Source organism: Sinocyclocheilus rhinocerous, unplaced genomic scaffold, assembly GCF_001515625.1.
Source record: "Sinocyclocheilus rhinocerous isolate Xijiao unplaced genomic scaffold, SAMN03320098_v1.1 scaffold185, whole genome shotgun sequence".
Classification (NCBI taxonomy): Eukaryota; Metazoa; Chordata; class Actinopteri; order Cypriniformes; family Cyprinidae; genus Sinocyclocheilus; species Sinocyclocheilus rhinocerous.
Window position 1 is genome coordinate 2627053 of NW_015662163.1, and position 12483 is coordinate 2639535.

Here is a 12483-nt window from a genome sequence, read left to right on the forward strand (position 1 = left end):
CAGATGCCCCACCCATTCTGGCGGGCTTTGGCTGGCTTTGGCGGGCTTCGTCACCATAGGCTCGTGCAGCTCCACTGCCTAGCCATTGGTTAGTTTTTAATACACTGCACGAACCAATGGCCGTGCAGTTTCACTGCGTGAATGAAAAAAGTCTTCAGTTCAGGAGAAAAAAGGCTTTTTCCCATATGCGTCTAGCAAGACGCAGTACGAGTGTAGTATCTAAAGGGAACTCTTCCAGCACCGTTTAAGAAATGCATGTTATTAATGCATCAAATCATGAGGTGTATTGAGAAGAGGTATGCTATTACATTGCTAAGCATTCGATCTTGTGGTTTTTGCATCACTAGAGATGAGAATATCAGAGAGCCAAGAACAGAACACCCTAGCATCCACATAGAAACATCACAACAGCATCTTAGCAATATGGTAGTAAGCTTTATATTGACAAAGCACCATTTCTATTGAAATTAATGTTTCATGTTAGTCCATGTCTTTTATTTTGACAACATTCCTGTTCACAATTATTATTATTATTATTTATTTTTTATTTTTTTAATCTATATTGAATTTTTTTTATCATTATATTTATATTACTAATTATATTTTTATTTATTTTTAAAAAAATCTTTATTTTAATTACATTGTAATCTGTCATTGCTGATCGCTTTTGGGGAAATGTAACGAGTTACAATATTGTGTATTTCAATTATTTATATGGAAATTAACTTTTTTTCTCTCATGTCAACTGGCTCTCTTCTCCAGAGTGGGAGTGTGATACTTGGCTTGCTGTCAGTTTTTATATTAGAAATGCTATTTTTTGCTGTGAACAAGTGATTTGTGCCAAATTAGTTTGCATACTTTTTTTTTTATTGCAGATCGCAGGAGACATTGTTTCACACACCTCAGGTGTGTGTGTGTTTGTGTGTGTGTCTTTTATGCATCCAAATGTTACAAAAATGTCTTTTTTTGTGGTTTTAATTTGAATAGATTTATGGCATCTGTACCTGTGGGGTCAAGGCTGGAAAAATGGCTACTTTGAGTCTCAAATTCAGTTATTTTTTCCACTAAAAAGAATTATAACAAATGGATTCAACTCACTCAGATTTAGTTTATTTTACCAGCTGTATTTTGCCAATTTAAAACACACTTATTTGGTCAGGTGATTATTGCTTGCAACACGTTACCCCTTTTGTAATTTTCAGCTTCATTACATAATTTGTCTGCTTTCATCATCATAAACTTTGTTGTTTTATTTACTTGTATATGTGTGTTGTGTGTTTGGCAGGCAACCGAGACCTCTTTCTTTCTCAGAGCTCTAAATGTGTCAGAGCAATTCTTACTGCAGTGGCAGGATCTGTAGAGCTTATTGGAGAAGCGATTACAGCCACTGTAGAGACGTCCTCAGCCTCACCCATCAGCACTCTCTAGTGCACTACATGCATCAGAGTGGAGCACCAGACCTGTTATCAGTTCTGTTATCAGACCAGTATCTGTTCACATTATATTTAGTGGTGCTTGCTGAGAATCACAATGAAATAGAAGTAGCGACAAATCTATTCTTACATACCGTGACTTACAATCCTAGGAAATAAAGTAATATAAACTGAGATTTGTTTTTTCATCAGTTTTTGAATAGATGGAGGAATATCTGAATAAAAGCTTGAGGTTGATTGTAAGAAAGGGGTGGAGTTTAAGCGAATAAAAAAAACACTATTAAAGTTTTTTTTTTTTAAGTTTTGTTTGAGTGAAGATTATTAAGGTATTTTTTTTACAAGAAAATACAGTTTCAGTCTTTGTACTTCAAAATGTCACATTTAATTCAATGTGTAATTTTTCTTTGTAAAAGTGAAACTTTTTTCTAACAATTTCTGAGTGAAAATTGTAAAAGGTGTAGTTTCAGTTCAGTTTTGTTTTTAGCAGATCTAAATGTGAGTTTATGGCCAATTTTTAGCAATTTTGTTGTGTGCTTTTGTCGTTTTTTTTATACATATGTATTACTACTATTTAGGTTTTATTTTATTTTGTTTGCGCCACCAGAGAGAAGTCTGTCGTTTCATTGGAAGATTGTGCTATGAAATTTTGACATAAATATGTGGTCAAGAGAAATGTTAAACAATGAGATTAAAACAATGCACAATAAGAAAACATGTAGAAAATAAGGTACATTTTCATTTCATGCTGAGTTTCACCTGTTACACCAGATGTGCGCAAAGTTTAAGACAAAAAAGCAAAATCAAACTTACTGTACTTGAGGGTCGTGGGCCAAAAATAAATACTGCATTATATTATATTAAATGTATTACATTTTAAACCATTTTTATATAATTGAAATAACAGTTTTTTAAATTTTTAAATAGTTGTAATAAATTTAAATGCAAAAATAAAACTGAAAATATTAAAACAAAAATATAAATTAGAAATTATATGCTTTAATGCCATGTTTTTGCCTATTTTTGTCCCCTGCATGGTTTGCCTGGTTGGGCCAAAAAAAAAAACGTATTGCAAAGAGGACAGAAGGCTCAGATCTTGAGACCAGACCTTCTAAAAGCTCTTTTCATTTGAGGCAATGTAGAAATGTCCTGTGTTGGGGGCCCCTGGGGGCCCTTAACATGATTCAGCACTAAAATATCATAGCGACCTGGTGTAGGTTTTTTTTTGACGACTAAAGTTATGACTTCAAGTTTTGCACTAGCAAGCTCTTTTCCCGATTTCCTCAAATGTGAAAATCTAGTTTTAACATGACGACTTGCGTTCATCTTTTTGTTAGCGTCAGCGGCGCAGCGGCTGGGATATGAGCAGTGATATCCTGGGCATATTGGAACCACTTCCAGCTGGCTTGAAAATTAAATTATTCGCAGATGCGCCGACAAGCGCAGCATCGTTTTATTGCCTTCGCAAGTCTCAAGTTGTTGGCGGGTACGACACAGAAAAACTCTCTCCCTGTCACCCTCCAGTCATGAGCGACTCCTCTAATGAGGCTAGCAGGCCAACGAGTGGGCCGAAGCCACTGAAACCTCCAGTTCTAACATATCGATTGGTGTGAGGAGAGCATATCTGGCGCCGACGTCTGACTTCTCACCTCGTCCCAGACTGAGTCCTCATTCAGTCCTTGTAGACATGGCTGCTAGACACACATTCGCACCCACATACTCAACTCACGGCTCTATTCACAGAGGAAGACTAGAGCCAATGTGTGTTTGCAGTGCACACGCAAGCCTGCTAACAGTTTGTGGAAATAGAAATGCTGTGACCGTGAAAATGAATGAAGATAGTCTCTTTAGTCTCTATAAGGAGCATGTTTTACACAGTTTAGCTAATTAGTGGTGCTTGCAAAGGGAAGCGTCATGATTACTATTGCTCATACTTAAAGGAATATTCAGGGTACAATATACGCTAAGCTTAATCGACCGAATATGTAGTATAATGTTGATTACCACAAAAATAATTAAGATGCATCCCTCATTTTCTTAGAAAGAAAGAAAAAAATTACTGTACACTGAGACAATTTACAATGGAAGTGAATGGGGCCAGTGTTTGGAGGATTATGTATAAATGTAAAGCTTACAATTTTATAAAAGCCCTTTATTTACATACATTTTCCTGTTAAAACATTATTTTGGTTTTAAATCTGTTTAAATCGTTGCTACTGTAAATAATTTTTACAGTTGTTTTAGCTTTTGGAATTAGCTTTTGTTTTTATATTTTTTTATATTAGGTTTTTTATTTCTTGTCATTTTTTGTGCTTTAGTCCTTTTTATTTTTTTATTTATTTTTTTAAAGTTTAATTTTAGATTTATTTATAGTTAGTAATTTTAGTGCTTCAACTTAAACCTCTAATTTCTCATCTCTAATTTTTGTTTAGTTTTTCATCTAATTTTATGTTAATATATAATATTTCATTTAAGCTTTATTTCAATAATTTAAGTTTCCTTTTTTTAAGTTTTAGTTAATGATAATAAACTTGCTTTTCGTGGTGGCAAAGTTGCAAAATTGGATATAACATTACAGAAAAGATTTGTAAGTAATTTTTTTCATGTTTTTTTTTTTTCAATTATATTTTAACATTTACAGTTTTACCCCATTCACTTGCCATTGTAAGTACCTGATTTTATTTTACTTTACTTTACTTTACTTTACTTTATTGAAGGACAAGTGGAATATCAATATTATTCCACAAATTTGGTTGAGCTTAACTTGCATTAAACCCTGAATAAGGTTTGTTTAAAGTTAATGGTTCATTGTTGGTGTTGTACAGTATTGCCGTTTTTTTGCTGTTTTTAAAGAGATCATTTCATTTGCTTTCTTTTACCTGCAGAGTTGTTTCATTTATCAACCAGTGTCTCCTACTTCCTTTGTGCAGATTTCCTTGCTGAAACAGAGCCTGGAGATGCAGCTTTCCCAATCCCAGCATTCCCTGCAGCAGCTGCAGGCACAGTTCAGTCAGGAGCGAGAGCACCTGGGACAGCAGCTGCAGGAAATGGAGCTGGAGCATCAGCGCAGGGAGCAGCGGCTGCAGGAAGCCCACTGCTGCGCTATACAGGACATGCAGGAAGCCCGCCAGCACGACCTCAAGGTAACCACAACAAAACATAATCTCCCACCTGTCTCACGCAGAGACTGCACTGACCTGTACACTGTAAAAAATGACCGTGAATTTAACGGTAAAAGACTGTAAAAATGCTACAGTAAAAACCTGTTAAATGGTTAACGGTAAATTCCCCTACTATATACGGTGAAAAACTGTATTGGACATTACATGTATTGGACATTAATTTTACAATTACGGTATTTAACTGTACATTTAAGTTAAAACCGTAAAACCTAATACGTTGCAACCACAGCTGCCGGTTTTTTACCGTAAATTTTACGGAATTTTTTTTACAGTGTATGCACGCTCTTATCCTTTCCTTTCACCTCCTAGCTCTCTGTTATTTGAGTTTTTATGACTCTGTGTTCCACATCCAGCTGGCACAGAACAGCATACGCCATTTACGTTCAGTGGATACTCTCCAAAATGATGAACGAAGGTCTTATGGGTTTGGAACAACATAAGGGTGAATAATTAATGACAGAATTTAGATTTTTGGGTGAACTATCCCTTTAACAAACCATTAACTACGACTTTTGCCTCCATAAACTCCTAATTGGCTGCTTATTAATAGTCAGTAAGGTATTTGTTAAGTTTAGGTATTGGGTAGGATTAGGGATGTAGAATATGGTCATGCAGAATATGTGCTTTATAAGTACTAATAAGCAGCTAATATGTTAATAATAGGCATGCTAATAAGCAAGTTAATAGTGAGAATACTAAAGTGTTAATATTAATAATATTATTAGGTTCTTGTATTGTTATTTTTCATTATTTATTCCCATTTTATATATATATATATATATATATATACACAGTGGGTACCAAAGAGTGAAAAATTTAAGGGGGTCTGAATACTTTCCGTACCCACTGTATATATATACCAAGACACTAAATTAATTTTTTTATTTTATTTTGCATATGTATACACACACACACACACACATCGAGAGAGATATATATAATACATATAATACATTATTATATTTATATATATATATATTAAATATATAAATGTATTTACATATTTATCTGTTATTATACACAGATGTTGACAGTAGGATTATTCCATTGCAAATTTATTTTCTCCGTTTACAACTTGGATTATTCAAATCTGTTGATGCTGGTCTGATTGCAGTTTTTTTAGTGGACTGTTTGTATGGCTTTGAAATGAATGACTTGAGTTGCTTACATCAGCAAGGGTGAGATTATATTGTTACAGTTTCTTTGTACAGTCAGTGGTCACTGGTGTGTGACATGTTTTATTTGCTCACCGAAGCCATTTTTATTGGTATCTGCTGTTTGGCGAGCATCCATTCCCAGTCTTTGTGGATTGTGGATGAGACTTCATAGCGATTGTCAACAGTCTGACTACATGAGACCACATTCACTCCAACTTCCATTTGCTGCTGAAGCTCTTGCCTTGTACAGAGCCAGCCAAGCAGTTGCGGACCGTAATCCTTTCAGCCTATTTGTCCACTGGTGAAATTGACTGTTAGCCCCGTTTGCCCTCACGCGAGGCTCTCTCTCTGTCCCCCAATAGATTTGATGTGGTGAGGCAGATCTGCCACAGATCCAGCCCTGCCCACAGCTCATCTCTCAGGTCCTTCTCCTCCCTCTATCCTGGAATAACCTGCTCACTCTCGGCTCTCCTGTCTGTGGGTTAGTAATGGCTGAGCGCTTGCTGTCACAGGCTGTAATGTCTGCTCTATCCAGTACCTGGCCCCTGACGACTCCAGCAGAGAGAAACTCTCACTCCGACTGGAAATGATTACCTTGAGCTGGGCTGAAGTGGCTCCACACCGCAGGCCTGGAGATGAAGGCTGCGAGCGGGGACGGCGGGAGGAGACCGCTTGAATAACTGCTGATAAGTTGAGATTGACTCAACAAATGCAGCGTCAGTCAGAATCACAGGCTTCAGTTCACTGTTTTAAAAAGTAGTGGATGCAGTCGGGCTGCACAGGCTTGTTGTGATGGCACTAAATGGAAAAGGCTTAGCTCATGAATATTAATTAGGTCATGGACACATCATTTAATATGACCTGTTACTGATTTTTGATTATGATTAGTGAAGAGTAACTAAAATTATATGTAATCATGAGTTTTCAGCTTTTACAGACCCAAGGACCCATTCATAGATTCATAGATAGATAGATAGATGGATGGATGGATAGATAGATAGATAGATAGATAGATAGATAGATAGATAGATAATTTAAGCACGGTGAGATACAAATTTGCAACCTTTTAATTTTTTATTCCGTTGCAGAAAAAAAAAACAGAATTGCAAAATGTAACCTCAGAATTGCAAGAAGAAAGATTTCTCGCTATTCCGAGTTTATATCTTGCAAATCTGAGTTTGTATCTCACAATTCTGACTTTTTCCTCAGAATTGCAAGATATAAACTCAGATTTGTGAGATATGAGCGATAAAATTACAATATTATCTTGCAGAAAAAAACTCAGAGTTGAGAGAAAAACATCAGTATTAAATAAATTTTATTTAATTATATACATTTGCGATTAGCTTTTTAATTAGCTATTCCACTGCTGAAACAAAAAAAAAAAAATAAAACAGAATTGCATGATGTAACCTCATTATTGCAAGAAGAAAGATTTCTCGCTATTCCGAGTTTATATAATAAAAAAAGTTTATATCTCATGATTCTAACTTTTTCCTCAGAACTCTGAGTTATGGGATATAAACTTGCAATTCTGAGAAGAAAATGTGAAATAATGAGATATATAATTCACAGTTGCAAGAAAAAAGTCTGAATTGTGAGATTAAAAGCAGCAATTAACTTTTCATTTTTTATCCCATGGTGGAAATAAGCTTCAATATACTCATCCAAACATATAGCATTTACAATCTATTACTATTTTGAATGATTTGTTTTTCATTTATTCTGAAGCAGCTGCACTGATTTAAGTCTTGTCATACATAGTGTACTACTATAAGAATTACTGTGAAAGTTTGGCAAGTCTAAAAAGAAAGCTGTTTTGTGGTCCTTGAGCTTTTCCAAAGTTGAGTAGTCCTGACTCAAAGCATCATAAAAACTGCTGGAATGAAAACAGATAGTCGGTTTCCAGATCTTTTATGAGGGGGTAAACTGCATTAAGTGCCTACCAAAGCTAAATAAATCTAGTTTGAGAAGACATGAGAGAGACGTTTTATATCCTGCCTCACCTGGCCATAGGGCAGTGGTGAGGCATTGCAGAGCTCTTACACTGGGTTATAGCCACCTTTCACTGGTATTGATCACACAGTTTTCCCCTTACAACCTCTAGTATATTCCTTTGGATATATTCTAAGGGTTTCTGAAACCTACTTTTATTATTCATCCTTTAGGTGTTTGAGATTCATTTTTATTCTAGAGCATACACAGAAATTCTAGAATATTCTGTACTTCCTTGAAAGTAATAAATAATATGTATTTATTTACTTATTTGTGGTTATTAATAGTAATAGCACTGTGGTTAATTTTATACTAGAGCAAACTAAGAAATTCTAGAGAATTGTGTTCTTCCTTGCCAATAAAAACACACAGGCACACCTATAGAGCCATAAGAATTAATTAATTAATTCATTCATTCATTCATTCATTTTTGCTATTATTAATAAGAGGTTTTATTAGTTTTATCAGAAAATTTTATGAATCAATTAATTAAAAAATGTTTTTTAAATTAATTTAAAAATAATTTTTTTTATTAATAATAATCATAATCCATTATTATTATTATGTCTATGTCTATGTCCAAAAACACCCCTTAGCCATGATACAATAATTGTAGTACTGTGATACTTTTAACAGTAAATCATTAATGCAGTGATATTTTAGCATCATTTTTAGTATCTATTATAGTTTTTATTAGTGTTTTGAATTCACTTTTATTTTTATGTTTTCATTGTTTGTAATAAACTGTGTAACTATTTTTTAAATTGTTTGTGCTTATGCCATTTTTATTAGTTTTTGTTTGTTTCTAAATACTGCAGTTTTAATTTATTTTTATTTCAGTTTTATTTTTATTTCAATTTGTAATTTTAGTGTTTCAACTTAAAGGCAACATTTCTAATGTGTTTTCTAAGTTTTTCCTGTGATATTTGTTTTATTTGAACTTCATTTCAATTAACAGAAGTGTTTTAATATAGTTTTAATGTTTTTTAAGGATAGCGACACTGCTATCAATATAAACTGCTATACTTATTTAAAGGGGTCCTATTATGCTCTTTTACAAAGTCTTGATTTTGTTTTGGGGGTGTACTAGAACATGCTCTCATGCTTGGTGGTTCGAAAAATGCATTATTTTTCACATAATTTACATTATTAAAATACCTTTCTCCCCAGTCTGGCACAAACGGCTCGATTAGTTCTGGGTTTTAATGAAGGCCCGCCTTTCGAAAAAAACGAAATGTGTTGTGATTGGTTAGCTGTCCCAGTGCATTGTGATTGGCGAACAGCTTAGACGGCGTTTCAGTACTGCAACGCCCCTTCCTCCGTCTTTTCTTGAAAAGGGATTTTTAAAAAACAAAATATCTCCCTTTGGAGTGGACTTTGAGATTTGTAACTTTCTAGATCTTTTTTATGCCCAAACATACACACTACACACTGACTAAAATTAAAAAAGTGAAAAAGCATAATAGGACCCCTTTAACACTTCAAGCTATCAATATAAAGTGCTATCAATATAACTGTTATCAGTATAAACCTTTGCATTTATAGTGGGTTGTTTTCTGTACTTCAGTGTTTGAGGGGGATTCTCTCTTATTTATCTGAAAACCGTGTGAGTGTTGAATCCTAAAATAACTCACTAATTAATGCACAAGCTTTATTGGCAGGAAAAGAAGCAAAGTGTAATTTTTCCCACCCCAGATTCATTTCCACATAAGGAATGTGACATCATCCTCGTAGCACTTGAGGAGGTGAAAATGGCACTATGACATTAGAGTGGGAAGAAATGTGTGGAATAAACATCACAACTCTGCATTTGTGTGTGTGTGACTGCTGTAGTCATTCAGATTAAAAGCATCCTTCTGTAGATGTTTTTCTCAAGTGTGTGTGTGTGTGTGTGTTGCAGCTCAGGCCGCTGTTGTCTCTGATAGTTGTCTGAATGACGGAAATGACCTGACCTTTTCAGTTTTACCGAGCCATTGGGCTGCTGGAGGAGTCGGCTTACTCTGGAAAAAACATAAACTCGCAGAACTGACACCACAGCCGTTTGATGCATAATGTTTCTTTAGCTAGCAAAAGATGTGTCAGCAACACACTCCACACAATATGGAACTTCAATGATTCATTAGTTAATGAGTATAAGCAAAATTGTCACTGAATATTTCTGGTATCATCAGCCAACATTAATTCTCTGTTTCAAAAATATGTGAGCTGCCTTTCTGGCTACTGCCTAGCTGATAGAAGATACTAGCACACATAAATATTGGGTGAAATGAATGCTGTACTGTAAGTTACCATCTCACGATTTGGAACAGAGCTTGGGAAAAATACTTGTGGCATAGCGTAGATCACATGCTTTCACAAATCCAGCTCAAAACATTTCTTCCTTGCAATCCCACTTTTTCACCACCATAATTTCTTGTCATTTCTCTTTTCTATAGAAGTTTATATATTTTATATAAATAAATAAATAAATATATTGCAAAAGTGTCTATATATATATATATATATATATATATATACTAGGCTATACAATCATGGGGAAGACTGCTGATCTGACAGTTGTCCAGAAGACAATCATTGACACCCTTCACAAGGAGGGTAAGCCACAAACATTCATTGTCAAAGAAGCTGGCTGTTCACAGAGTGCTGTATCCAAGTATGTTAACAGAAAGTTGAGTGGAAGGAAAAGGTGTGGAAGAAAAAGATGCACAACCAACCGAGAGAACCGCAGCCTTATGAGGATTGTCAAGCAAAATCGATTCAAGAATTTGAGTGAACTTCACAAGGAATGGACTGAGGCTGGGGTCAAGGCATCAAGAGCCACCACACACAGACGTGTCAAGGAATTTGGCTACAGTTGTCGTATTCCTCTTGTTAAGCCACTTCTGAACCACAGACAACGTCAGAGGCGTCTTACCTGGGCTAAGGAGAAGAAGAACTGGACTGTTGCCCAGTGGTCCAAAGTCCTTTTTTCAGATGAGAGCAAGTTTTGTATTTCATTTGGAAACCAAGGTCCTAGAGTCTGGAGGAAGGGTGGAGAAGCTCATAGCCCAAGTTGCTTGAAGTCCAGTGTTAAGTTTCCACAGTCTGTGATGATTTGGGGTGCAATGTCATCTGCTGGTGTTGGTCCATTGTGTTTTTTGAAAACCAACGTCACTGCACCCGTTTACCAAGAAGTTTTGGAGCACTTCATGCTTCCTTCTGCTGACCAGCTTTTTGAAGATGCTGATTTCATTTTCCAGCAGGATTTGGCACCTGCCCACACTGTCAAAAGCACCAAAAGTTGGTTAAATTACCATGGTGTTGGTGTGCTTGACTGGCCAGCAAACTCACCAGACCTGAACCCCATAGAGAATCTATGGGGTATTGTCAAGAGGAAAATGAGAAACAAGAGACCAAAAAATGTAGATGAGCTGAAGGCCACTGTCAAAGAAACCTGGGTTTCCATACCACCTCAGCAGTGCCACAAACTGATCACCTCCATGCCATGCCGAGTTGAGGCAGTAATTAAAGCAAAAGGAACCCCTACCATGTATTGAGTACATGTACAGTAAATGAACATATTTTCCAGAAGGCCAACAATTCACTAAAAATGTTTTTTTTATTGGTTTTATTTTATTGGTTTTTGTTAAATGTGAGCCAAAATCATCACAATTAAAAGAACCAAAGACTTAAACTACTTCAGTCTGTGTGCATTGAATTTATTTAATACACGAGTTTCACAATTTGAGTTGAATTACTGAAATAAATGAACTTTTCCACGACATTCTAATTTATTGAGATGCACCTGTATATATATATATACAGTGCCTTGCGAAAGTATTTCATTTTTTATTCACTTTTTATGTTGCTGCCTTATGTAAAACTGCTTTAAATTACTTTTTCCCACATCAATCTACACTCCATACACCATAATGATAAAGAAAAAAAACAGGTTTTAGCATCTTTGCAAATTTATAAAAATAAAAAAAACTTAAATGATTCCATTGCATAAGTATTCATACCCTTATCTGGGACAGTTGAAATTTAGCTCAGGAGCATTCATATTGCTTGTAGATGTTACTACACTTCGAGTGAAGTTAACCTGTGGCAAATTCAGTCGAATGGGTATGATTTGGAGAGGCACACACATCTTAATAGATGTTTAACAGCTGATAATGCTTATCAGAGCAAACTGAGCAATTGATGGAGAAGGGCTTTGGTTAGAGTGGTGACCAAGCAGCTGATGGTCACTCTAGTTGAGCTCCATGATCATTTGTGGAGATAGGAGAAATCTACAGAAGGACAAACATCACTGCAACACTCCACCGATCTGGGCTTTATGGCGGTGTGGCAAGACTCAATCCTCTCCTCAGTGAACACACTTGGAATTTGTAAAACAGCACCTAAAGGACCATCAGACTGTGAGAAACAATATTATCTGGTCTAATGAACCTCAATTCCAAGCATCATGTTTGAAGGAAACCAGGCACTGCTCATCACCTGCAGAGTACCATCCTAAACGTAAAGTGTGCTGGTAGCAGCCTCATGCTGAGGGGCTGTTTTTCAGCGGCAGGGGCGGAGGGACTCGTCAGAGTAGAAGAAAAGCTCAAGTCACCAAAATATTGAGATAATAGCCTCATAATCCAGAGCATTCAGAACCTCCGACTGGGCAGAAGGTTCACCTTCCTACAGGACAATGACCCTAAGCACACAGCAAGAGTGGCTTATAGACAACTCTGT

At 35.8% G+C, this 12483-nt stretch overlaps 1 protein-coding gene across 1 annotated transcript in view; it reads left to right on the forward strand.

Annotated features, from left to right (window-relative positions):
• Positions 1–12483, forward strand: part of LOC107727572 (protein FAM184A-like) — a 159382-nt gene that overhangs the window by 99326 nt on the left and 47573 nt on the right. The window contains exons 10-11 of the mRNA XM_016537471.1: positions 4361–4636; positions 6305–6413. Of these exons, the coding sequence (XP_016392957.1) occupies positions 4361–4636; positions 6305–6413 (385 nt within the window). The remainder of the gene's footprint in view (positions 1–4360; positions 4637–6304; positions 6414–12483) is intronic.